Source organism: Daucus carota, chromosome 1 (assembly GCF_001625215.2).
Source record: "Daucus carota subsp. sativus chromosome 1, DH1 v3.0, whole genome shotgun sequence".
NCBI lineage: Eukaryota > Viridiplantae > Streptophyta > Magnoliopsida > Apiales > Apiaceae > Daucus > Daucus carota.
In genome coordinates, this window is record NC_030381.2 from 40445046 (window position 1) to 40469187 (window position 24142).

The 24142-nt window shown below is 32.7% G+C and overlaps 3 protein-coding genes across 6 annotated transcripts; all 3 read right to left on the reverse strand.

The window, feature by feature from the left end:
- Nucleotides 1-662: 662 nt before the first annotated feature.
- Nucleotides 663-9265, reverse strand: LOC108222642 (pentatricopeptide repeat-containing protein At2g13600). Of its 3 annotated transcripts, XM_064083939.1 has the most exons (3): nt 6651-9265; nt 6226-6442; nt 663-814 (listed from the first exon to the last, which is right to left on the reverse strand). In XM_064083939.1, exon 1 carries the CDS (start codon nt 9101-9103, stop codon nt 7319-7321), a length of 1785 nt encoding a protein of 594 aa, XP_063940009.1. In that variant the 5' UTR covers nt 9104-9265; the 3' UTR covers nt 663-814; nt 6226-6442; nt 6651-7318. The 3 variants fall into 3 exon arrangements, with proteins under 3 accessions (XP_063940009.1, XP_063940005.1, XP_017252022.1); XM_064083935.1 differs by lacking the exon at nt 663-814 and having other exon boundaries at nt 4268-6430; XM_017396533.2 differs by lacking the exon at nt 663-814 and having other exon boundaries at nt 4268-6442.
- Nucleotides 9266-10675: 1410 nt separating this feature from the next.
- Nucleotides 10676-12452, reverse strand: LOC108207352 (glycine-rich RNA-binding protein 2, mitochondrial). Its single transcript, XM_017377807.2, has 5 exons — nt 12314-12452; nt 11589-11707; nt 11426-11494; nt 11118-11224; nt 10676-11034 (listed from the first exon to the last, which is right to left on the reverse strand). Exons 2-5 carry the CDS (start codon nt 11701-11703, stop codon nt 10912-10914), a joined length of 414 nt encoding a protein of 137 aa, XP_017233296.1. The 5' UTR covers nt 11704-11707; nt 12314-12452; the 3' UTR covers nt 10676-10911.
- Nucleotides 12453-12996: 544 nt separating this feature from the next.
- Nucleotides 12997-22625, reverse strand: LOC108204799 (histidinol dehydrogenase, chloroplastic). Of its 2 annotated transcripts, none has more exons than XM_017374418.2 (15): nt 22487-22625; nt 22223-22335; nt 21889-22010; nt 21730-21782; nt 21541-21613; nt 21096-21197; nt 20921-21022; nt 20747-20818; nt 20609-20671; nt 20445-20486; nt 19832-19891; nt 19566-19676; nt 16424-16594; nt 14707-14797; nt 12997-13661 (listed from the first exon to the last, which is right to left on the reverse strand). In XM_017374418.2, exons 2-15 carry the CDS (start codon nt 22326-22328, stop codon nt 13378-13380), a joined length of 1452 nt encoding a protein of 483 aa, XP_017229907.2. In that variant the 5' UTR covers nt 22329-22335; nt 22487-22625; the 3' UTR covers nt 12997-13377. The 2 variants fall into 2 exon arrangements, with proteins under 2 accessions (XP_017229907.2, XP_017229906.2); XM_017374417.2 differs by having other exon boundaries at nt 22483-22617.
- Between the last annotated feature and the right edge of the window lie 1517 nt (nt 22626-24142).

Below are 24142 nucleotides of genomic sequence, written 5' to 3' on the forward strand. Positions count from 1 at the left end.
TTAATACAAATGGTTTTGTTCTTTCATATTGTGTTTTACATACATAGTCCGAAAAATCTATAAAACTGTACTTAACTCTCCCTTTTACCATTGTTATTTACCTTGCAACATAACATAATTTGTTGTAATTAAAATCTAAAGAGTAAAACACTAATAAGAATATTTTTTAAGGGGATACTAGTGTGAATACAAAATCAATGTGCCTAATATGAGCTATTGACCAACAACAATTTTTACAAAAATTGATACTTACTAATGACAATCACATAATAAACTTTAGAATCATGTTAATTTGTCTAGAAATAAGAGTACATAAAGAATTGAGAAAGTTGAATTTTTCAAATGATTGTAGATGAATCTACTTCATATCTCTATATTTGTTAAATTTTATGAACTTCGTCTTACTCTTTTGCAATACATACATGATTTTTTTAGTTAGCACAATTTATTAATTAATATGGCCAAGAATTAACTTTAATGGCTTGATAAAGATCTTATCGAGTATATAAATTCTTAAGAGATATAAAAAAAAAACTCCAAAAAATATTATAACAGGATCAAAAATTTGTTGAAAAATTACTAAACTAATATATTGAATATATTTTTTATTATTAACTTTAATATAGTGAACCAATTAAAGTCTAACATTTCCGTTCACATTCAGATCTAGTTCGATAACAATAAATAAATATATTTTCACAACACCAACAAGTAACTTTCTTCCAGAAGCATAATGAAGGAATACATATAAGATGAATACTCTTTTCAGTAGAGTTGGTATAGTTATCATCCCCCATAGTCACAGTCGCAACACCTATAAATATTAAATAAATACGAAGTTTAGCAAAAAATATTCAAACAAACTAACAAAATACACTTCTATATTAAACATATGTTTATATATTTTACATGTAAATAATTGTAGATTGATTATGATAATGTGTTATGATGCATTTATGTATTAATGGATCATGAATGACTTACTCTGATGTATACGGAAGGGGAAAAAGAGAATCATAGTGATAACAAGAAGAGCTTGAACACTTAAAGTTGCCATCTAATTTTCAGCCACCTATACTTGTACATTTTGAAAAATATCTATATATCTTGGAAGAGAGTTCTCGTTTCTTTGAAGATATAACAAATATCTATAAATATGACAAATATATTTTTAATGTGTGTCTATCTCAACAATCTCACAGTTTTACAATTTTAAAGTCATTTAATAACCTATAACCAATTAAAGTTCTTATATGTTACTCCCTCTGTCCCTCTCATTTCTTTACAATTACTATTTTGGGATGTCCCTCTCATTTCTTTACATTACTATAAATAGTAAGTTTTTCTCATCATTACACCCACTATCTTCCCCTACTATCTTATATTTAACAATAAAAACTACTATTACACCCACTGCTTTCCTCCACTATCTCAAATCTATTATTAAATATTGGTAGGTCCCACCACTTTACCCACTTTTCATCCAACTTTACTCATTTTTCATACATTGTCTTGGTCTCCGTGTCCCCCTTCAATGTAAACAATTGAGGGGGACGGAGGGAGTATCATCGGTATACCATAATCTACCTAACTTGTGTTAATAATTAATTAAGAATATAAAATACTCTTCAACTAATATAATTTCTATTAATTTTTTATATTTTATTTATGAAAAGCAATATGAGATTTATAAATATTTAGAATTTAAAAAATTAATAAACTTATCTTACAAAATATAAGTGAAGAGTTAATATATAAGATAAAGACTATAACATAAGATACAATAATTTCAAAACTAAATCATAGGATTAGTAATTAACTCATATTTAATAAAAATAAATGACACAAACGCCCGAAATGAAAATAATCATAGTAATATATATATATATATATATATATATATATATATATATATATATATATATATATATACAATGAATAATATAAACAACTAGTTAATTGCATGAATTTATTAAATAGTTGTTAGTTAATAATTCTAGATCTTCAAATGATTTTTAAATAATAAAAAATGGTTGTCAGGTATACAAGAATACATCCATAGACTAGTAACATATCTCTGGTATATAATCTTTTAGTTACGACAACTACCTAACACCAACACGGATTGCTGTTCTCATTTATTTTAATTTGATTATCATTCTTATCCATGTGTATTAATGATTTTTATTGCAAAATCTATAAGGATATCTAATATTGATATTGTCTTCATTCTTAACATAAATTCTTTATAGGTAAAAGTAATCTTAATGCCAAGCCAGATTATTTGTAGAACATTTAATGCATGAATTAAAAAGAGTTTTATATTTGAGTCAGGGTGTTTTAATGATATGTTTTAATGATATGCACATAATTTTGCATATTTTTATTACATATTTATTGTTTATTTCCATATATTTAATAATTAAATTTTCTCTTTTTAAGAATTTTATAGAAAAATAAAAGAATGAAGAATTAAGGAAGTAAAGAGGAAAAGAAGGAAGCAAGGACAAAGCAGAAAACACCGTTAAATGAAATTTTCATCTCTCAACTTGCATCCAAGTTGCAAGTAGATTATCTAATCAAAAAGTCTTTCAAATGCATCACCCACCCAATTAAATCTTAAAAATTAGTCACTAAATATTAAAAAACAACATCTAGAGGACTAAAAAAATTAGTCCTTTAGATGTTGTTTTGGATGTTGTTTTGACAGCTCCGCCTCAATTGCCGCGTTAAAGATGTAAAATATAATATAACCTAATATATAATAGTGATAATTCAACACGATAACCAAGACATGAAACGATAAATAAGTATGACCCAAGAATCTATCGAATGAATATCAGGTGATAAAATCAGACAACCAACCAAACTGAAGCACTCAAAAGTCATTACAAGAAGTTCATTAAAATGTTCAAGTCTCGGTGATCAATAAAATTCAAGTGATTCAGGAATCAAAGTCGTTTACAATTTCAGTATCAATACCAGTGGATTTCAGTGTTGTCCCGATGATTATTCGTAATCAACTTTTGAAGCATACTTAACCGAAATGACATGATCAAGTGATTTATCAAAGACGCTACGAAGTTTAGAATCAGTGTTAGTTATTTGTACACCAGACCAGTACACCAAACGTCAATACGTACGAAGCTGTTCTCGTATATATCAAAAGAAGAATTGATCAGGTCAATCAACTCATGTCGAATCAAGCCTTCAGATCATACAGAGAATGACAGCTACTAATCAGTAGTCAGTACACTATCAATAAGTAGAGTATGTCTTTGTGTTGATCTTAATCTGCTTCGAATTTTGATGCTACCCCTGCAGTTGTGCTTCCAAAATTATCATCAGAGTTTGATGAAACATTGTTTCATAATTATTCTCTAATGAGTCTTTACCTGATCGAGGTTTCATGATTGAGTTGCTCCCCCTCATCATGTGATATAGTTTGATCAATAGAAATTGTTTGCTCAAGAGAGTATGACAAAATGATCTGTGTTTGGAGGATCAAAGTTTGACATATCAACATATATTATCTTATTTTCAAATCTCGGCTAGTCATGATCATTTGCATCTTCAAGTCCAGTAGTCTTCTTGTGATTAAAAAATGCATGTATAAATTTCATGATTACCTTTGTTATTAGATTATAGACTCTGAAGGCTTTGGTTGACAATGGATAACCAACAAAAATGTCTTCATCATCTTTTAAATCGAACTTGGAAAGTTGTTTAGGGTGAGTCTTAAGGAAAGAAGGACTTACAACCAAATATATGAAAGTATTTCAAATTTGGCTTTATTGTCCTCCTCTGTCTCATATGTGTCTTTCCATGCTTGTTAATAAGCGTTACATTCTAAGTGAAGTAAGTAGTTTGCACAGCTTCAACCCAAAAATAAGTTGGTAGGTTTGCTTCCTAAAGCATGGTCCTTGCAGCTTCTATCGGAGTCATATTCTTTCTTTCAACAACTCAATTTTGCTGTGGAGTTCCAGGTGCAAAGAATTCTTGCTCTATTCCTCTTCTTTTTTTTTTTTTTTTTGCAAAACTCCTCTATTTACATTTTTAAACTCAGTAACATTGTCACTTCTTAGAATCTTCACAATGTTGTTTGATCCTTTATTCAGTTGCTTTACATACTCAGCCATGATAGATCGAGTTTCATCCTTCTTGTGCAGAAAATATACTCATGTGTACCTTGTGTGTTCATCAACATGACCAGAGCATATTTTTTCTTTGCTATAGACATTAATTTAACTAGACCAAAAGATCAATATATATAAGTGAAATGGTTTAAGAATAGAAGTTTCGGTCTTACTCTTGAATGAAGTTTTTCTTTGTTTTGCCTTTTGACAAGAGTCACATGGGCCATCAAAAGTAAACACTGATTTGGGTAATCTTCCCACAAGATCTTTCTTCATTAGTTCATTGATGCTATTAATGTTCAAATGAGAAAGTTTCTTGTGTCAATCCCAGCTTTCTTCAATTGTTGCTCTGCTAAGTAGGCAGACCACAAAGCCATTTTATTTTGTTGAAAGCTTGACTTCATAAATGCTACCATGTCCGTAACCATTCAGCCACTTTGCCTGTAAATTTACTACAACTTCACAATGCTCATCATAGAAATCCATATGATAATCTTTGTCACACATTTGACTCACACTTATTAGATTATGCTTGAGTCCTGCAACCAGAGCCACATTCTCAATGATGACAATCCTAAGATTAATATTGTCATATCACAGAGTCTTTCCTAAGTTGTCATCTCTATAAGAAACACTTGGGTCAGCTTTCTCCTTAAAATCTGATAACATGGCTTTACTTCCAGTCATGTGTCCTGAACATCCACTATCCAAAACTAGGATGTTTTTCATGTTGCCTACAATCACAAAGGCCACTTATGATTAGTTTTAAGGACCCAGACTTGCTTGGATCCTTTGGCCTTATTAAATCTGTTAGCATTTGCAGTAAAAGACTTTTTATCAGAATTTGTGCTAACATGTTTTTTATCAGAAGATACACCTGCAGAATCAATCTTCAATTTATTTAAAGAGGGTTTCAGTTCATAATAATTGAAATACAAACTGTGATACTCTTTGCATGTATAAATGGAATGTCAAAGTACTGCCACAGTGAAAATAAGGATTATGTGGTCAAATCTACCTAATCTACTCTTAAGTCTTGATTTAGGAGCAATTGAGTTTATACCTTTATTTTTCTTGCAATGAACAAGATGGTTAGTATTACCATAGTTATGACAAGTTTTCCTAGGAGCATGGAAATAGGTGATAATGATTATTCTGGTTAATGTCAACCTTACCATTAATGTTCTTCTTAGGTTCACTAACCTTGTTTTCCCTATTGATCTCATTTATCTTGTGTGTTAGTTATTTATGAGACATCAAACTAATATTGATGGTTTTGATTTTCTCGTGTTTCGGTTTATCAACTTTTAAGTTTGTCTTAAATTCTGATGTGGAGCCTTCCTCGTTCACTGATTTAGGTTCATAGATTTTGGAACAAATTTAACAAGATTAATCATAGGCTTTGCAACCTTCTATGTGAATACTGGTTTAGATGTCTCAGTTTTAACTTTTTTATCCTTTGCAGTTTAGAGATTATCAGAGTAACCTAATTCTTCTTTCTAATAGCCACTTTCTAGTATATTCTGAGTAATCTTGATGGAATTAGTCCATGTTTTGATTATGTGTCTTTCTTTAGCTAGTTTCAAGATATGCATTCTTTTTCAAAAGTTCTTGTTTAACATAGATAGCATCATCTCTTTCCTTTTCGACTTCTAACATGATGACTAATATCCGCTTTAGCTAGTACACGAAAGTGTATACCATGATTCTTCTGTCTATCAATAACTGCATGCATTGCGCGGTGGATGTGAAGAAGTGGGCCATTATCTCGGCAATAATGGGCTAAGCTAGTATTTGCAGTGAATCCCCCTGTTAAGTCATCATGCATTACGATAGGATCTCCCAATTCTCTGGCATATATAGCCCTTTTCATCATTTCTTCACATGTACCCGCAGTAGCGTTCAAGTAATGCCCTTTGATTTCACCAGTTTCAGTCTAAGCAATCATCATTTTCTTAATATCTAGACTTTTAATTTAAATCCTCTCATTTTCTAAAGTCTGATCTCTATAACTAACATGCATGTTTTAAAAAAATAATCTTAACTCAGCAATATTATCTGTATCAAAAACAAGAGTGGCATGAGGTACCTTGTTCTCATAGGCTTCTGAACTAGATTCAACATTTGCCATCAAATGCATAGTTCACTTTCTCATCAGAGTCTGAAGCATCGGCCCAGATAACTAGTATACCAAGCCTAATGCGTCATGACCAGTCACCGGAAATGTGATACTTGTAGATTTGAGCTCACAAGTCAGAAACACAGTGCAGACCTCAGACGACTATTGGTCTCCACTGCAAATTAATCTATATAACTGACAGTTAAATGAAAGAAACAATGAATATTACAACTATTATCTCCAACAGGTAAAAAACTATTAACTTGGTATTCTGCTATATTCTGTTTTCTCAGTTAAATATATAAAAATAAATCCTTCTGTTCTACTACATCACTTTTACGAGCAAATAGTTACGTTGCAGGATTATTTTGGAGATGAGATGATAATATACTTACAGAATCGTAGAAGCAGGACATTTTGCATTATTTGTCCCGGTAATGTCATCAAAGATTGTAACATCTTGTATCGGCATGACTGCATCATTGACAACGTAGACTACTTGTAGCTCGTTTAGCTTGCAGATTCACACTGTTGCTTCAGGATCTCCATTATTTATTGCCACAAATGGTTGAGACAACAGTCTTTAGTTCTTGAAGTTTCTTTGGGTATTACAAGTAAAATATCAAATATCATGACTTCCGCAGGAAGTTATCGCTGGTATGCTCTGCCATCCTCTTTTATTACTCTCACAGTGATGTTTGTATCAGGCAAAGGGTTTAGCTAATATATGCAACAATGTCCAGTATATGTCTATGGGTTGCCAGGATCTTTAAATATATTTTATATACCATAACTAAAACAACACATCCATCATAAACTCCTTGAGCTCTATTTGCAAATGTATATGCCTGCATCTTCCACGGTGGAACTCTTCTCTCACCAGTCCAGAAACTGAGTAATAATACCTACATTAAGCTTTATGCTTTCCGGTACGAGGAAGCATCCTCTTTGTTAGATAAGGTTCAGGCGATTTTTCTTGTCCTGTAATCATAACTTTCTGCAAGGGATTGCGGAAGAGGAACAGTGAAGACAAGAATGAGAGAAAGAAAATGGGGATATAAGTCTACAATCTCTGACTTGATACTCGACTGCATCCGACATCCTTTATTGAACCACTCCTTAAGTTTTCCCTCGTAACACTCTTTTTTTCCCAAAGTTCGTTTTCAGCATATATATTGGCCAAAGACACGTATGTTCCATGCCTCTCTGGATGCAGTTCCATTATCATTTGGGCAGACTTCTCTCCTAGGGGTATTTCTCCATAAAGATTACAAGCACCAAGCAAGGATTGCCACATAAAAATATCTGATTCGATCCCCATCTCTCCAATAAATACCTCAGCCTCCTTTAATTTACCGGCACGACCTAACATGTCAACAACACAAGAAAGATGTTCCCTTTTCGGCTTGATTTTATAAATATCTACCATATCTTTAAATAAATGCATCCCATCATTCACGTAACCACCATGGCTACATGCATATAGACATCCAAGAAAGGTTATGTCATCAGGCTTTATTCCTTCAGTCAACATTTCATTCAGAAATTCAAGAGCCTTTCCCCCTTCACCATTCTTACCAAGACCAGTAATAATTGCTGTATAAGATATCCTGTCATGATACCTCATTGTCCTGAAAACCAAGTGAGCCTCATCCAAACTACCGCATTTAGAGTACAAATCTATGAGAGCATTGTTTACTGAAAGGTCAAACTCAAAACCAGATTTGACAATCCTAGCATGAACTGACCTCCCTTCCTCGAGGCTTGCCAAATTACTATATGCTGGAAGAATGCTAGCAAAGGTGAAACTATTCTCCCTTATGTCTAACCTGAGCATATAACGGTAGAAGCCAACTGATTCTTTATTATTCTCATTTTGCATGAATCCAGCAATCATAGCAGTCCAAGATATAATGTTAGGTGCAAAAAGTCCATTAAAAATTTTCTTGGCAGATGTCATTCCTGCTTCACATCTGCTGTACATAGTAATAAGGGCATTGCTAATTGGTGTTTCAAAAGCCAAGCCACTCTTTATAGCACAACAGTGTACCAACATCCCAAGTTCTAAATCCCTGGCTTCTGAACAAGTCTTCATAATGCTTGTCAAAGTAAACCCATCATATACAACATTCTCCTGTACCATGTGATAGAAAATCTCCCAAGCACAACCATTGGCATCATTCTGCACACAAGCATTAATTATAATATTCCACGAAACTAAATCTCGTACATCAATCTCATTAAACACTCTAACAGCATCTTCCAATCTTTTTTCTTTAGCATACACATCAATCAAAGAACTTGCTACAAATTCATTTGAACTCAAACCATAACGAATCGCTTGAGCATGTAATATCTCCCTCAAATGCACCCCACCTCCACCAATCACTCCGGCTAAAGTAATATTATCCGGCTTAAACTCCCCTCCGTTGATCATCTCAGAATAAAGAGATAAACCCTCAACAACATACCCATTTCGCAAACAAGCTAAAATCATAGTATTGAAAGAAACAACATTTCTTTCAGGCATTAACTCAAACAGCTTCCTAGCAACATAAAACTCCCCACATTTACAATACAAATTGAGAAGTTTATTCCACAGGCCTGAAAACCCAACCTTAATCAAACAAGCATGGATGGAAAATCCAGCTCTTGAATCCTCAGAGTGAGTAAACTTATCTAGTAACTGGCCCAAATGGGGTGTAATAAAATTGTCATTGTGTCCAATATTTAAACTTCGGTGTTGTATATCAGTAACAACATTTGTGTTTGTAATGTTCCTAAAGCTCTGTAATAAAGTTTGAGGCCGCACGACAAACGTGTGTGTGGCAGGTCTTCGAAGCTTCATCGATATTACTCCCTCAGTTCAACAGAATAATATACGTTTGAGACAGACGGTTCTGCGCAGACTCGTTCCATGAAAATAACAGATAAATTTCTTGTAAACGTGCATATAGATAGATAAATATTTTTGAAATCGGCAAGCAACTAGAATAAGTGAAATGATAGCATCTCCAGCACCAGCAGTTTCTTTTAACTCATTCTTAAATATAATATAAAATATTAAATTTTAATGATTTAATATTAATTTAACTTCAATAATATTTCTTATATTCATTCTTTATTTCATTTTATATTATTAGAAATAAGTTGTCTATAAAACTGTAAAAGAAAGTAAATAAAAATTTTTGTTTATAAATTTATTATAAAATATTAATTAAAAGTGACTCTAATGCTTAACATCAAGCAGTGATATTAGTGATATTAAGAATGACTATAAGTCTGTTCACACGAGCAAAATTATTGTCCTGTTCAAATTTCAATTTAAGAGTCCTTATGAAGAGAAGATGCTATGAGAAAGGATCAAAATCTGTGCATTGCTTCCTCCATCTCAAATTATATTAACTTATTTTATTAACAGATATATCAAGCTCACTTTTATGACTCACTCCTCTCAATTCTTAACATTGGGGGATGAGGGCGTGACATGGACTTTAATGCTTTTATAAAGTATAGTTCTATAATTTTTTTTAGAATTTTTATTTTCCAAATAAAAGTTTGATGCTTAAATTATTACTCCCTCCGTCCCATTTTAACTGTTTTTGACTTTTTTACACGTATTTTAAGGTGTTAAAAAAATCACATCTAAATATTATTATTCTTTATAAAATTTATATCAAATAAAAGTTTAGAATCTAAACTTTTATTTGATATAAGAATTGAATTTTTTTATTAAGCGTAGACATTGTCTTTTTACACCTCAATATACGTGTTAAAAAGTCAAACATCAGTTAAAATGGGACAGAGGGAGTATTCAGAAAAAAAAAAATTTAGAAAAAGTTATAGAACTATGTTTTATAGACACATTAAAATGCGTGTCGAACAACGTTAAGGAATGAAAGGATCACAGACTCACAGGGAGTAATCTTTAATTTTTTCAGAATTTGCTTTATATCAGTGCCTCTTACAGTATATCTTCAATGTTAATTATAAATTTGAATGACTATAATATCATTATAATATCATTCATGAAATGTCTATGTTTAACGACATTTGTATATAATGATGTCAATCATTTTTTATTACACTTATAATACGCAATAATACAACTAGATGAGAAAAGGGCAACGCTAAGGAGGTGCTACATATTTGACGAGCTGCTTTAAAAAATAGGTTAAAGTTGGTTTAACTAGCTATCTTAAGCTAATGCATAATTCATGTCTTCCAATTTCCCCATATTTGGAAGGGGCATTTATTTGCAGGAGAAGTCTATACATGGGTCAACTCAGATGACACTCATAATGTCAACACGAACCACCCTGCAAGCCAAGCTTACAGCAACAAGCTGAGGCCTGAGAGCATGTACATAGCTTCAGTTGAAACTCAGCTTTCTTTCTTATACTTCTATAAACGCCAGGGAGAGCAAATAAGCTTATATTGACCACAAAATAGTTGAAGCATAAACCATACTTTCTGAGTTCAAATATCAATAAAATAAAGCCGCTACGTTTGATTACATGGTTCCCTCCATGCATTCTTTCTAAATTAACAAAAACAAACATCAGAAGGCATATTAAAGTTTCTAATAACTCTGATATTTTGCCAATCAGGCATATGCCACGGTGCTCATGACAAAATCAGTGTTAGGGAATGCAACTAGAATCCATCATTTCCTCCACCAGCACCATATCCACCACGGTAGCCACCACCACCTCCAAAGTTTTCACGAGGAGGACGTTCAGTTGCTTCGCTCACACGAATGTTACGCCCTTCTAGTTCCTGTCACACAACTTAACAGTATTAGAACATGAACTAGTAACATTGATATTCAACTGCGTTTATAAACATTTGTAAGTATTTACCTGACCATCCATGGCTGACTTTGCCGAGCTAGCAGATTCAGAATCAGCAAAGCTCACAAACCCAAAACCCCTGGACCTCTGTGTATCTCTGTCAAAGATAACTCTAGCTGTGTATAAAAATCACAAAAAAGTTTAGGAGTTGATTACGAAACTTGGTGCAATAGAGGTAAAAAATGCAGCATACTTATGTCTAATGAAGTTATTAAGTTAATGAACAGAGAACTCCATGCATCTAATAGAATTATACTTGTACTTAACAGTAATTTTATATTGTAAACAAGATACAAAGAGAATGAACTAATACTTACCCTCAGTAACATCTCCAAAGCTGGAAAATGCATCTCTTAACGAATCATCACTAGTTTGATATGAAAGACCTAAAGCCCATCCATGGATAGGCATAAGTATCTTAAAAAAAACAATGGAATAATTGAAACACTTACAATGTTAACTAGATTATCATTCACATACCTCCAACAAAAAGCTTAGATGACGCCATTCCTCGAATGGTATTAAACATTGAAGGAACTGATGTTTTCAAGTTTGTCTGGCTAACAAGACTCCCGATTTTATTGAAGAATGCCATTTTACTGTTTATTCAAAGATAAATCATTAAGTTCCGGCAATTAAGAACACAGTTTCTCAGAAAAAAATTACAAAACATAAATATACCACTAACTGCAAATTTCAAAGACTTCCTCTGTGGAAAATAATACCAGTATCGTATACATAAACCAAATCATATAAATTTATCATTCAAATAAAACCAACAAAATAGCATTATACACTCTCAACATTAGTCATAGGATAAACTTGTCATCGAATATAATAAAGTTCGTATTTTTCGACAAAAAACAGTAAATTGCCCTGAATAAAAATCGTCACAAAGGTGTATAAACTTTACCCAAATTCACACAACTCAACATCAGATCTACAAAGATTTATCAATACACAAACAGAACCACAGATCCATCAAAAAATAACAGCCTCAACATGTGTAGAACATATATAATAACACAACCCCATCACACAGACGAATTAGCAATACTTGAACATCTCAAATACCCAGCAACTATTACAATTGATAGACGATAAATAACACAATCAAGCCCTCCAAACAACAAAAGTAAAGGCGTCAACAAGTAAAAGACGGATGAAATTACATAGAAAAATAAGAAAGAAAGGAGAAGATATACCTGATTGAAGAAGAAGATGAAAAAGGGTTTAAGAGAGAGAAATGAGGAGAAGGCAGCTAGGGTTTAAGGCGACTCGCTTGTCTACAAATGAAATATCTTGAGGGTTTTATAGGACCTAGTGGCCCATCTTAAACCTGATAAGCACTAGACTTGTGCTTGTATATATTTTTTGACATTATCTATAACTATAACATATTTACACTTATAACATCAAAAAAATAATTCTTTTTTTTTTTACTCATCAAAATAATATTCTTATTCAATACTGTAATGTTGTCAAACTTCCATTATTTATAATTATTAACTTATATTTTATTGCAACATATTAATTTTTTTTGTTTTATATTTATTCTCTTTTAATAAAATCTCCCTTATAGAAAAAAAAAAGGATTTTTAGTGTCAAAAAAAAGCTTTGGAGTAGTTTCATTTTGGCTATTTTGAAATTAAATTGTGCCCAAAAAAATTTGATTTCTCTAGTTTTTAGAGATGATGTTTGGTTATATTTTAAAAATTATAAATAGGGTGTTGTTTTTACCAAACCTTTTACGAAAAAATAAAATAACAGTATTCAGAACTTTGAACGATAATACTAATATAGAATTTAGTAATTGTATCTATGTTCACAACTGTTGTATCTTTATTCAAGCTTAGTATGAAGATGTTAACATTACATACCCCAGAAATTGTATGAAAAATTGTATGTTGTCTCTTCATTGTCTGTTATACACACTAAATTTATCAAGATTATGACGGTTTTTACATCTCCTGACATGCCGGAGAAGTCTTCAGATTAAATGACATCAATCGATAATTTGAGGGTTATTTATTTTTACTGGTCACATAACCTGAAAACTAATAACAAAGCAGAGTAACTGGTGTCCTGCCGGGAAGAAAAAATAACAGCATGCTCAAATCGCCATTGTCACACATTGAAAATGCTCATACTAAAGAAATCAGCTAAGCACTACATTACTCTTCCTTTAGGCCACCATTTACTGCAGCCAATTTTACTTCATCGGCTGAATAGGCAATATATGACTGATGACAGGGTGGTTCAGTGAATTTCATCTTCTTGAAGAAAGCTGCTGCACTTCAATGTCTTGCAATCTGAGGGTTACAGCTCTTTTGTGAGCTTCTAGCCCCTCGACCTCAGCCATGACTGCCACATAAGGCCCGAGCTTCCTAAGGCCTTCCTCAGTCAACGACTGGACAGTTATGTACTTGAGAAAGGAGTCCAGAGACACACCACCATACATTCTTGCATAACCATAAGTCGGAAGGACATGATTTGTTCCACTAGCATAGTCTCCAACACTCTCAGGCGTCCATTGCCCTAAAAATACTGAACCTGCCATGAGTACCAACTTCAATCACTGTTTTGTTACACTTTGGAAATGAGAATGAACAAATAAGCGTTAAAACAATATACAGATGTGCAACTACAGTATATTAAAAGCATGCTTTCCAAGAAATAAATGCTTGAATATAAAACTACTCTGCTCAATTCTTCTCGTCCAGAAACTTGTTAGTTACAATTTTTGAGCTTAAAATGTAAATGGATTTGGAAATGGTCTTATTAGCAGAAGTTTAAATACTAACACACACCCACACCATCATTGTACACTGAAGACAAAACCCTCAACCTCTAATTACCAAAACAAATAAGAGAATAAAGGCATCCATTATGCCTACAGGCCAATATATACAAACCCGATTGTCATCTGGCACTAGCTTGTGGTGTGTACCAATAAGCAAAGTGCAAACTGAAACAACACATCTTGGGGTCATAAAATTTAAAGGTGTATTATTAGTTCAAGGTTCAAAGAGCTGCACATATTTACTAAGGATCAAAAGAACTAATAAAAATTCCTGAAAATATCACTTTCTATTATGTGATAGGGATACCTGCTTAACATCCCTAAACATGTAAATACCTATCTTATGAAACTTACATGACATTATGCACTCTTTATATCAAAAATGTCTGCTAGACTTCAATTACTTTTATTTCATATTGAAGTAAAAAAAATTGGGTTCTTCTGTTCTTTACTTCATGAATAGAGATAACCATTAATGTATATCCTTCAAGATACTTGGAGATTTTTTAATAAGATAACAATTGTTTAAAGAAATATGTACTATTCTGTCATAATTTAATATAGCGCAACTGGTCCTAAGAAGGTTCTGATATACGCAGCCAGCAGCCTTATCCTTGCATAAAGGAGGCTGTTTCGGGATTCGAAAAGTTGACATATGCAAGTAGCCACTTTGACCATCACGTCAAGCAAAACCATCTATATAGCCATATCCTAACATAACTTAATGACGAACTAATTTCTTTTTTCAGACACTACAAATATACCAGGCGATCAGTGCACAAATGTAGATTCTACCTGCATTCTCAACAAAACTCTCCCACTTCTCTGCATCTTTCACGTTGATAATCAAATGCTCGGGTGCATAAATGTTTGAAAAAGTAATTGCCTGAAAAATGAAATTTAATTTATAATTATGTTATAACTAAAGTTGACTGATCCTCATCAGAGGAGCAAGTTTGTAGAAAGGAGACAAACAGATAAATATTTTTAGAGAATATAAATCTGTTATCCTAAGCAATTTCAACACGGACAAATCATGTGTATTAATTGAATATACCAATATAAACAAGCCCTGAAATGTAATAACAAATATGATGCTTTTAAGTGAAAACTCTAATTCATATACTCACAATCCAACTTTGGTTGATTACGATAATATTATCAACACAACTATTAAACTGTAAAGAACTAGAATCAGTAAAAACATGTACCAAGAAGAGATGAAGATTCCTAATTGGGAAAGTACTTAACAAAGTCATTTTTAAAATGAGTTCTGTTCTTAATTATTACAGCAAAATTTTATCTAATATAATTGCTTGTAGGTAAATTATGTTTGTGCCTCCTGCCAGCCTCTGAATACAGAACAGTGATCCCTTCTCCCACTATTTAGAAATTCCAAGCCTGACACTCGGATAGGTTTTGTCAGACACTTCATACCTGAGTCTAATCTAAGTAATGCGGATTGGGGAACCAGAGGACACAATTATACCTTACAATAAAACATAATTTATCGATAATATCAATATTCATGAAGAGGCAACAATTTCTGTCTGCCCTCTTTGTTTTTCAACTTTACACACTACCACTAAACCATGAAAATATTTTCTTCTTTTTTGTTTTGCATATGTAATTAGTATTTCTTTAATTGCACATGTGATATTTGCCCAAAAGACTACTAACAATTTGTTATAAGAGAGCTGGCCAATATTGGATGGCCAATGTATTAGATTTCAATATATTGTCTGCTGGGTATTAAACAAAGAGACAGTTCTTACAAGGACAGAGAGATTCGGTTGTTCTTGGCTAACAATCTATATAGAAATCTGTGTTTTTTTGCAGGCTTTTAGCCAATTATTTATCCATTTTATACACTTGACCCTTTTTTGAACCTCCAAAGTCCAAACACCTACAAGTAGAACTGTGAGTCTAAAACATGATGAATCACATAATCTTCTCCCCTCTTGGCCTTATGCGAGAAATATTTTAGAAAAGTACTAATAAATCAAAAGCACAAGATTATATGTAAGTTCAGGAAAACTGTGAATCTTATATACTGGCCATCATACAACTTAATTTTTTTTTTAAAAAAGGAAGAAAGAAACACTTAAATCAAGATAATTTCACTATCCAAACAACGACAAGTATATAGAAATTAAGCATTCACCGGAACTACGGCTGTATTCACCTCTAGCGAATTAGTAAAATGTATCTTAAACTTGAGGACTTCTCCATTCACCATATATAGTTGAACTCTAAATTCCAATATATATATACATACATGAATTCATTTTAAAGTAATGCATATTTATATTCTATGCTAAGGGCTTAGACAAAAGAACAAAAACAGGCTACCGATATAATTCCTTTATAAATACATGAACCACATCATATTAAGTTTTCAATTTCACATGTGCACTTTATATGAGTAAAGCAAGACCGATTCGAAAGGGATAACAGTATCAAAAATATTTAAATGTGGAGCTCAACACCTAGAGGAGTATGAAGGACCAACCTCAACCATATTTCGAGCAAACACGGTGAAGCTGTGGCTCAGTGCTTTTGAAGCAAATTCTCCCCTTGGAAGATTGTTGCACTGCTTCTCTATTTCCGCATCAACAGTGCTTATATCTAAACCATCCCCAGCAATCACCAAAACAACCTGGCTATCAGGACCATGCTCGGCCTAAATTTTGAACAATATATCTCAGAGATTAGGTGGAAAAAAACAATTTGACATGTAGAATGAATTGGCAACAAGCACATTTCTTGGTTGCATATATGATATACCAGTCACTACCTAAGTTCCTAACGATAAGAACTAATATCACTAGAAATTAATTCTATGCTTATTAGGTGAAAACATATGCCCCTCTGCCAACCCCTTCCCATGCAGGTTATAATGAATTAATCACACGTAAATGTTTTCTCCACAATTTTGCAATGTCTAAACTAAAAAGTAAAAGACTACAGCGAATATAAAATGTGCATGTATATATTAAAGGGCACAGCTGGTCCAGAAGTAACCATTTCAGTTATAGTTACAGTTATTAAAGCACATTTCATCAAGAGATTTTCACAGGAGAGAGAATCTGCCAACAAAAAATTGTTATTCGAATCATGTTAAACATGGTCCAAAATTGAGTTTCAAGTATAACCGCTTAAGCAACAGAATTATAATAGAACATAAAGTGCTTTCAGGGTAAACACTGTTCAGCTTCTTTCGAAAGGGAGTATTTGCATTTTTCTCTGTTTTACAGAAATTACAAATTGAATTATTATATATGTCATGATTTATAGAAACAAGTCAGTGGTATAACAAGTGTTTGTTCGCCTGAATGTTATAAAATGTTTTTGGTGCATATCATCTTCTGCTATTTAAGAACCTCACGAAATAAAATTCAAAAAAAAAAAAAAAACACTAAGCTTTAAGTTATTTGACCACTGTATATTTGTTCGCCTTTCAAAACTTCAATTGATCATTCTAGGGAGTGATCGCCTCAAATAGATCGTCACCATAAGCTATTTATATTCCTCCTTTTCCTATTGACCGGAAGCATCCAGCAGAGCCACACCAATAGAACTAAGCCCCCTACAAAGCTAAACTACTACATGGGAACTCGGTAGAAGCGATTTGCTGCTTCCGCCTTTCTAGGCTTCGCAATAGCTTCCCATTTAGCCTTAGCATTCACTTACAGCCATGCTCTGGCAAAATTTGTGCTTTAACTTAAGCCAACTAGATCCCAAAATATCAGTAATATCTACCAGCCCAATTTTCCTGAGCTGTTTATTTTCACTTCTCAATGTCTTTTTGGGCTCAATCACTCTAAATGAGATCAAGTGCCCACACATCACAACAGAAATATTTACTCTTGTGAAAGAATTGCCATCCTAATTTGTACCTTCAGACTTTACTTTGCTAAAGAGGATAGGAGCTAGCTAGCTTCTCAGAACACAATAAAATCAGCAGAAAATTTATCCAGAATTAGTTCATAACAGCTGATAGTTTTCAGAGATTATATGTAACACTGGATCTGGTGGAGCTGATCTTAAATAAACCCAAGGTATTGCCCACAATAGCACAAAATAACATACAAATGCCCAAAAATGCACTTCAGAGAAAACAGGGGGGGGGGGGGGGGGGGGGGGGGGGGGGTGGATGCAAGAAATTAGGCTTTGAAATTGCAGGTATTGAGAAAGGATTGGAAGTTTAATGATGCACATTAATAAATTAGGTAAGCATGCAATTATATAACGCCTCTGTATCTTGTATTATATGACGCTGAATTTTAATGTAAGAGAAAAAAACACATGTTAACTTTGTGTGTGAGGGTAGCACATTTCAAAATGCACTCTGAATTGTGTTGAAAAGGGCTAAGACCTATAGATAAAGAACTTGGCAAAGGTAACGATGAATGGAAATTAGTAATCCTCATGGTTACAAGGACAGTCAGGTAAGAAATACAAAGATCCTTAAGGAAGACCAAGTCAATGTGGTTTTAGTGAGAATGAGGATAAAGACTATAGTTGTCAAAGAGTTCAATCTAATGATTACATAATTTTTAATATACTAAACACTTGCATCCCTGCAGCCACCAAAACCTAGCCATGTTCAAAAGAGACTCATGCAATGAGTTAAAGCTTAAACTCGGGATGAACACGTGATGAAGACCTTAACTGTACGACTGAGTTTATTTCAGCTTGTTGCATATTAAAAAATGCTGGATTTGATCAGGAGATAAGGGGAACTTAAAAGCAAAGTGCAGTATTTGTATAGCAATTTCATGCATACAAATAAAAAGTCTCAGGTCAAACAATTCTATAAAAGGATGATGAATTACTTCACTTCAGAGTCTTTTATTAGAGAAGGTGTCGCCTATCATTCTTCATAGGTCTGTCTATAGACTCATATCAGAGTTAATGGAACAAATTTCTACTGAAGTTTGAAGTGTGTAGAAGAGATAGGCTGTGTGATGACTTAACAAATCTCTAAAATATCTAAAGGACTAAGAAGATGCTAGATGAACGGAGGAAGAGGGCGCTGGTTCTCCTCTATATGAGTGATATATATAACAGAGTGCCATTCAGGATTGTTCCTATTATCCTGTGGATAAAGTCATGCATCATAATATGAAGGCTGAGGAAGGCAATTGGTGCAGATGTTGAGCAACCAATTTGGAATCATACCAAGGAGGACAACGTAGGCCACTACATACACCTGTCCACTTATGGAGCATTAGAGTGAGAACAGTAAAAAGTTACATACATAATTTTATCAATCTAAAGATAGCCTATTACAAACTGCTGAGAGAAGTTCTGAAGTGGAGCCTAGGCAAGAAAAGTGTCCCAATAAAAATATAATAATAATATTCAACAAATGTATGATAAAGGGTCAGTGAGTGTGAGGACTTGTGGCAGGGTGACGAGTGAGATCTGATCACTATCGATTTTTGTGATTAATTGACCACTGTTTTTCAGTGGGTTTTATGATTAGTTGGCCTGTGTTTTCGCCGGTATACTAATTACTAATCTTATATACACTTGTGTTGTATAAAGTACAATGTAGTAGTTTTATAAACAGACTTCACATCTAAATACAAACACAAGCTATAGAGACAGAGTTGTAATGACTGCACATATAATCCAATATAGTGTACCTGTGAAAGCAAATCCGCAGCAATGTGTACAGGATTGGCATGTTTATCAGCAATAACAAGAACTTCAGACGGTCCAGCAGGCATGTCAATTGAAACCATAGCCTCACTGTTCTGTTGAAATATATTTATACAACAAAGAAAAAAACATTATTCTATATTTACAAAAATGTGTAGTTTATCTGCCAACTGATGAAATATTAATAACATTACAAGTAAATTCCTCAGTATGAAACTAAGAATAGTTTACAATATAATGGAGTGCATACCTGGAGAATCATTTTTGCTGCAGTCACATACTGATTTCCAGGTCCATATATCTTCTCAACCTGTAAGCAAGGAAATTTCAAATATAAATACTTTAATTTAATGAACTGAACAAATTTATCTTAAAATTATCTGTCAAATATTACGTGAAGAGGAACAAAAGAAAAGTGCAAACAAATTATCACAAAAGGATATAACAGATGATTATATATAATACATAAACAAAGTTATGCTTCCTACAAAAAAATGAGAACACAAAAGCAAAGTAAATAACACACTGTAATGCTTCAATCAGCTTCTCATTTGTGTGGGGCATTGTAAATATATCATGACAGCAAACTATGGTAAATAATTATACACTAAACCTGCAAAGCCATACCTACATATGGCTATATGCATATATTTCTGTTGTACTTGGCAACTATTGTTTCTTTAATCTTATAACATTTTTTCTTCAACACTTAATCATTGCTTACATAACGTACCCTCGGATATAACCCCCTCTACAAACTTCTATCAGGTAGTTGAAACAGTACTCGGGAATCTAAACCATATAATTATGATATGTTTTAATCAGCAATTAGATATATAGGGGTAAAATTTTAATTATGTTACCTTAGGGCAAGACTTAGTCCCCCAAGCCATGGCAGCTATTGCCTGCAAAGTGAAAAAATACATAAAGGTGAGAAAGACAGAACGAACTATAGATGTGCGACCACACTTTCGGACCAATAAATAGAACATTAAGAAGCATAATCATTTATCGTAGTACTAAATACCTGTGATCCACCAGCTTTAAGTATGTGTGTCACGCCAGCTTTTTTGGCACAATAAAGTACCTCCTTTGGAAAGAATAGATGTATATTGATTAGATATTATTTTAAGAAAGACAACTTACTAAGTATAAAGATAAATACCTTGCAGACATTGCCATCGCTTGTGGGAGGAGTTGCAAGGACAATAGTTTTACATCCAGCTATTTGTGCAGGCTGAATCACATAATAATATAAAGGTCAACACTCTCATCATGCTAGCTGTTTAAGTAAAAACTATACTTAGAAGTACTGGAATACTAAAGAAAGAAAACATACCACGGATAACATTAGAGCAGTTGAAGGTAATACTGCAGTTCCTCCGGGAACATAGAGACCAACGGAAGAAATACTCCTTGCTACTCGTTTGCATCTAACACCCTTAAAAAAATCGAAACAAGTTTGATTAAGGTCTTCTATAAATTACATAACTATGCAACAATATAGTGCTTACTTCCATATTCTCAACGACTTTCTCAACCGGCTTTTGAGCAGCATGAAAAGCATAGATGTTGTTGTATGCTACATCAAATGCTTCCCGGACAACTGGATCAAGCTAAGCATGCAAAAATAAGAATCAAATTCTCATACAAAATGCCATACCTATGTGTAATTCACTACTTATTCTCCCAAAGCAATACACTGTTTGGGGTTTTCTTCATATGCAGAAAATATTACAGAAAGAGCTCTAACCGCAAAATTTTCTCTTAGTAATAAAAGTTGACCTTATACAATGCTTTACACCAGTAATACATGAGAGAATGACACACATAAAAGACCCTGAAAATTCACTCTTTCACAAAACTGGCCTGAGATACTGCACTACTAAGAAAGTTTATTATTCAACTATAAGAATTTTAAGAACAAAAAAGTAATCCATCTTAGTTGTCAACCCTTACCTCCGGATCAGGTAAATCTTTCACAGTTTCAATAACTGTATCCAATTCAACTTTGTCAAACCGCACTGTATAACTACATGAAAATATATAAAAGCCCGCTGTTTAGCATATATTGCAAACTGAAATTAAGAACCAAAATATGGTGATAAAGCACAATAAACAAAACAAGAAAAGCATAGTATCACAAACTCTTTCACAGCTTCATCGCCTCTGCAGCGAACATCGTCAACAATAGGTTGGACCTGAATCAATTTTATTAACATTTTTAGATTATATTTATCAATTTAAAGATCAACACGAAGTCGAGTATGAAACAAATTTTCTACTAGGAACAATTCAAAAACTCACCGTACTAAAAATGGATGAGAAATCAATGCGAGGACGAGCACTGAGATTATTAATCTCGGTTTGGGTAAGATCTGACAGCTTATACGACTTCATTGAGCATCCAATAGGTCTCCGAGGAAATACTATGCAAATACAAACACAATATACGTTAACAACCATAAGTGTGCTATACATAACACATGGCAAAGCTGTAAATAAAAATGAAAAAACTCAAGAAAACTGTAGCATAGAATTATTAGAAGATGACCCAGAATTGTTTTTAAACTACAATTCAGCTACTAGATGCATAATATACAACACAGTTGAAAATTAGCAAGTAAAAAAATATGTGTACCTGAGCGGAAAATAGGAAAATTGGGGCGTGATGAAATGAAATTGGAATTGGGGTGAGGTAAAGACAAACACTTGCTCCAGCTAACAGGAAGAAGCTGACTACCCATCACCCACCTTCCATTAAATCAAACCCAATTTCACAAATTAATAAAAGATATAACAACATTTCAACAAATTTCAAGATTGTGACTTTATACGTATACAAATAATAAAGACAAACATTCACTTGTTCAGACCAAGAGATGAGACATATATACTTACACACCGGTGACAAGGTAGAGAGGACTAGCCGCCGCTGCTTGTTGCTCTCTTTTCAGTGGTTGTTTACTCAGCGTCTCAGCTCTCCGTTTCAATTCATTTTTAAACGTAAAATTATACCCAAACTCTCAAACGAATATTTTTTTTTTTATCAATTATCAAGTTTGTCATTGAAGTTGATTAATATATCAAGTTAAGTCACTAACAGTATCGGGTTACTAAAGTTGTTATAAATATCAAATAAATACCTCGAAGTTCAACCGATATAAATATTATTTATAGAGTTTTAGACATTATTCTTGAATGTTACCATGACCAGATAAAAGTACTTTTTTTTGTCACTATAATTTTGTTTTTTATTTATTTCTAATTTTGTTTTTCATCATAAAAGTTTTAGTTTGCGCGTGAGAACTGGCACACACTTTAATGTTTCTCGAAGATATTATTTTATAACTTATTTTTAAATTTTTTCCTAAATAACAATTTAACTATTAAATTTTTGTTAAAAAAATCTTTAAAATAAGCTATAAGACCATATTTTATATAATTGAAGTCCGTGTCAGATAATGAATGTATAAAATTAAATAGGATGGAGGGAATATCAAATACTTACAAATAAAAGGCGCTTTTTTATGCTAGAATAGTTATTCAATCCTTTTTCTTTCTTCTTTATATCGGATGAGAATTTAATAAAAATTATTCATTATTGTGATATATATTTGAATAAAATTAAATGCTTTCTTTCGTATCTTGAAACGTTAAGGGGTCGTTTGGTTAAGGGTAACTAACAAAGAAAAATGGAAACAATCAGTTTCATTCCCTTTGTTGTCAGTTTGTTTTATGAAATCTGTCATTCCCTATCCCTTATTTTGGTTTTAAGTTTACCCCAAATCCCTCATGCTCCATTCCCCACCCCAAGGTATTTCTTTTCCATTACCTGATTCTTTTTTTATTTTCGTTTATAATTTATTTCAGAAGTCAATAACATTAAAAAATAATATGTAAAATATTTTTGAAAATCAAAAATAAATTTTAATTTAGTTTTTACATATTAAAAATAATTTTAATGTTTACAATTCAAGATATTTATAAATTAATGAAAATTTTGAATAATAAAATATATCAAATTATAAACGTAAATATATTTGACTCTTTAAAATTATTTAATATTTAAAAATAAAATATAGGAATATTCATATGATTTTTCATTCCGTTTCTGAATCAAAACCAAACAGGTAATACAATTCAGCATCATTCCTTTCCTCTCTCTTCGTTTTCCTTTCTGAGTTCCATTTCGTTTTTTTAAATCGAACCAAACGAATGCAACGCGTAAAGCCAATTTTTTAAAGAAGGGGCGTAGTAGAAAAATTGGTTGAGATATGGGAAGAGTGCTGGGAATTAGAAATTAAACTTGATGCACGCGATGAGACATTGTTTTGAGAAATTTGTTCAGATCAAGAAAATATATGAGCTATGGACCATATTTCTTAGAAGTATATTATAATGGAGGGTGAAAATGAAGATCTTGACATAGGATTAAAAACGGTACAATTTTATTTCTACTTATTTCAAAAATAATGATTTATAATATGCGGTCAAAAAATTTAGAAATACGTGCAAAAGAATCAAACGCCAAAATAGATAGTATGGAAGCCGGTGTCCA

Excerpts from the sequence above, each read along its gene's own strand:
- LOC108222642 (XM_064083939.1), bottom strand. The coding sequence starts at position 9,103 with ATGAAGCTTCGAAGACCTGCCACACACACGTTTGTCGTGCGGCCTCAA.
- LOC108204799 (XM_017374418.2), bottom strand. The coding sequence starts at position 22,328 with ATGGGTAGTCAGCTTCTTCCTGTTAGCTGGAGCAAGTGTTTGTCTTTA. Across the intron at positions 21,783-21,888 it reads TCTCATCCATTTTTAGTACG|GTCCAACCTATTGTTGACGA; the intron begins GTGAGTTTTTGA and ends AAATTGATTCAG. Across the intron at positions 21,198-21,540 it reads AAGATTTACCTGATCCGGAG|CTTGATCCAGTTGTCCGGGA; the intron begins GTAAGGGTTGAC and ends TTGCATGCTTAG.
- LOC108207352 (XM_017377807.2), bottom strand. The coding sequence starts at position 11,703 with ATGGCATTCTTCAATAAAATCGGGAGTCTTGTTAGCCAGACAAACTTG. Across the intron at positions 11,495-11,588 it reads ATCTAAGCTTTTTGTTGGAG|GTCTTTCATATCAAACTAGT; the intron begins GTATGTGAATGA and ends GATGGGCTTTAG. Across the intron at positions 11,225-11,425 it reads CTTTGGAGATGTTACTGAGG|CTAGAGTTATCTTTGACAGA; the intron begins GTAAGTATTAGT and ends TTTTATACACAG.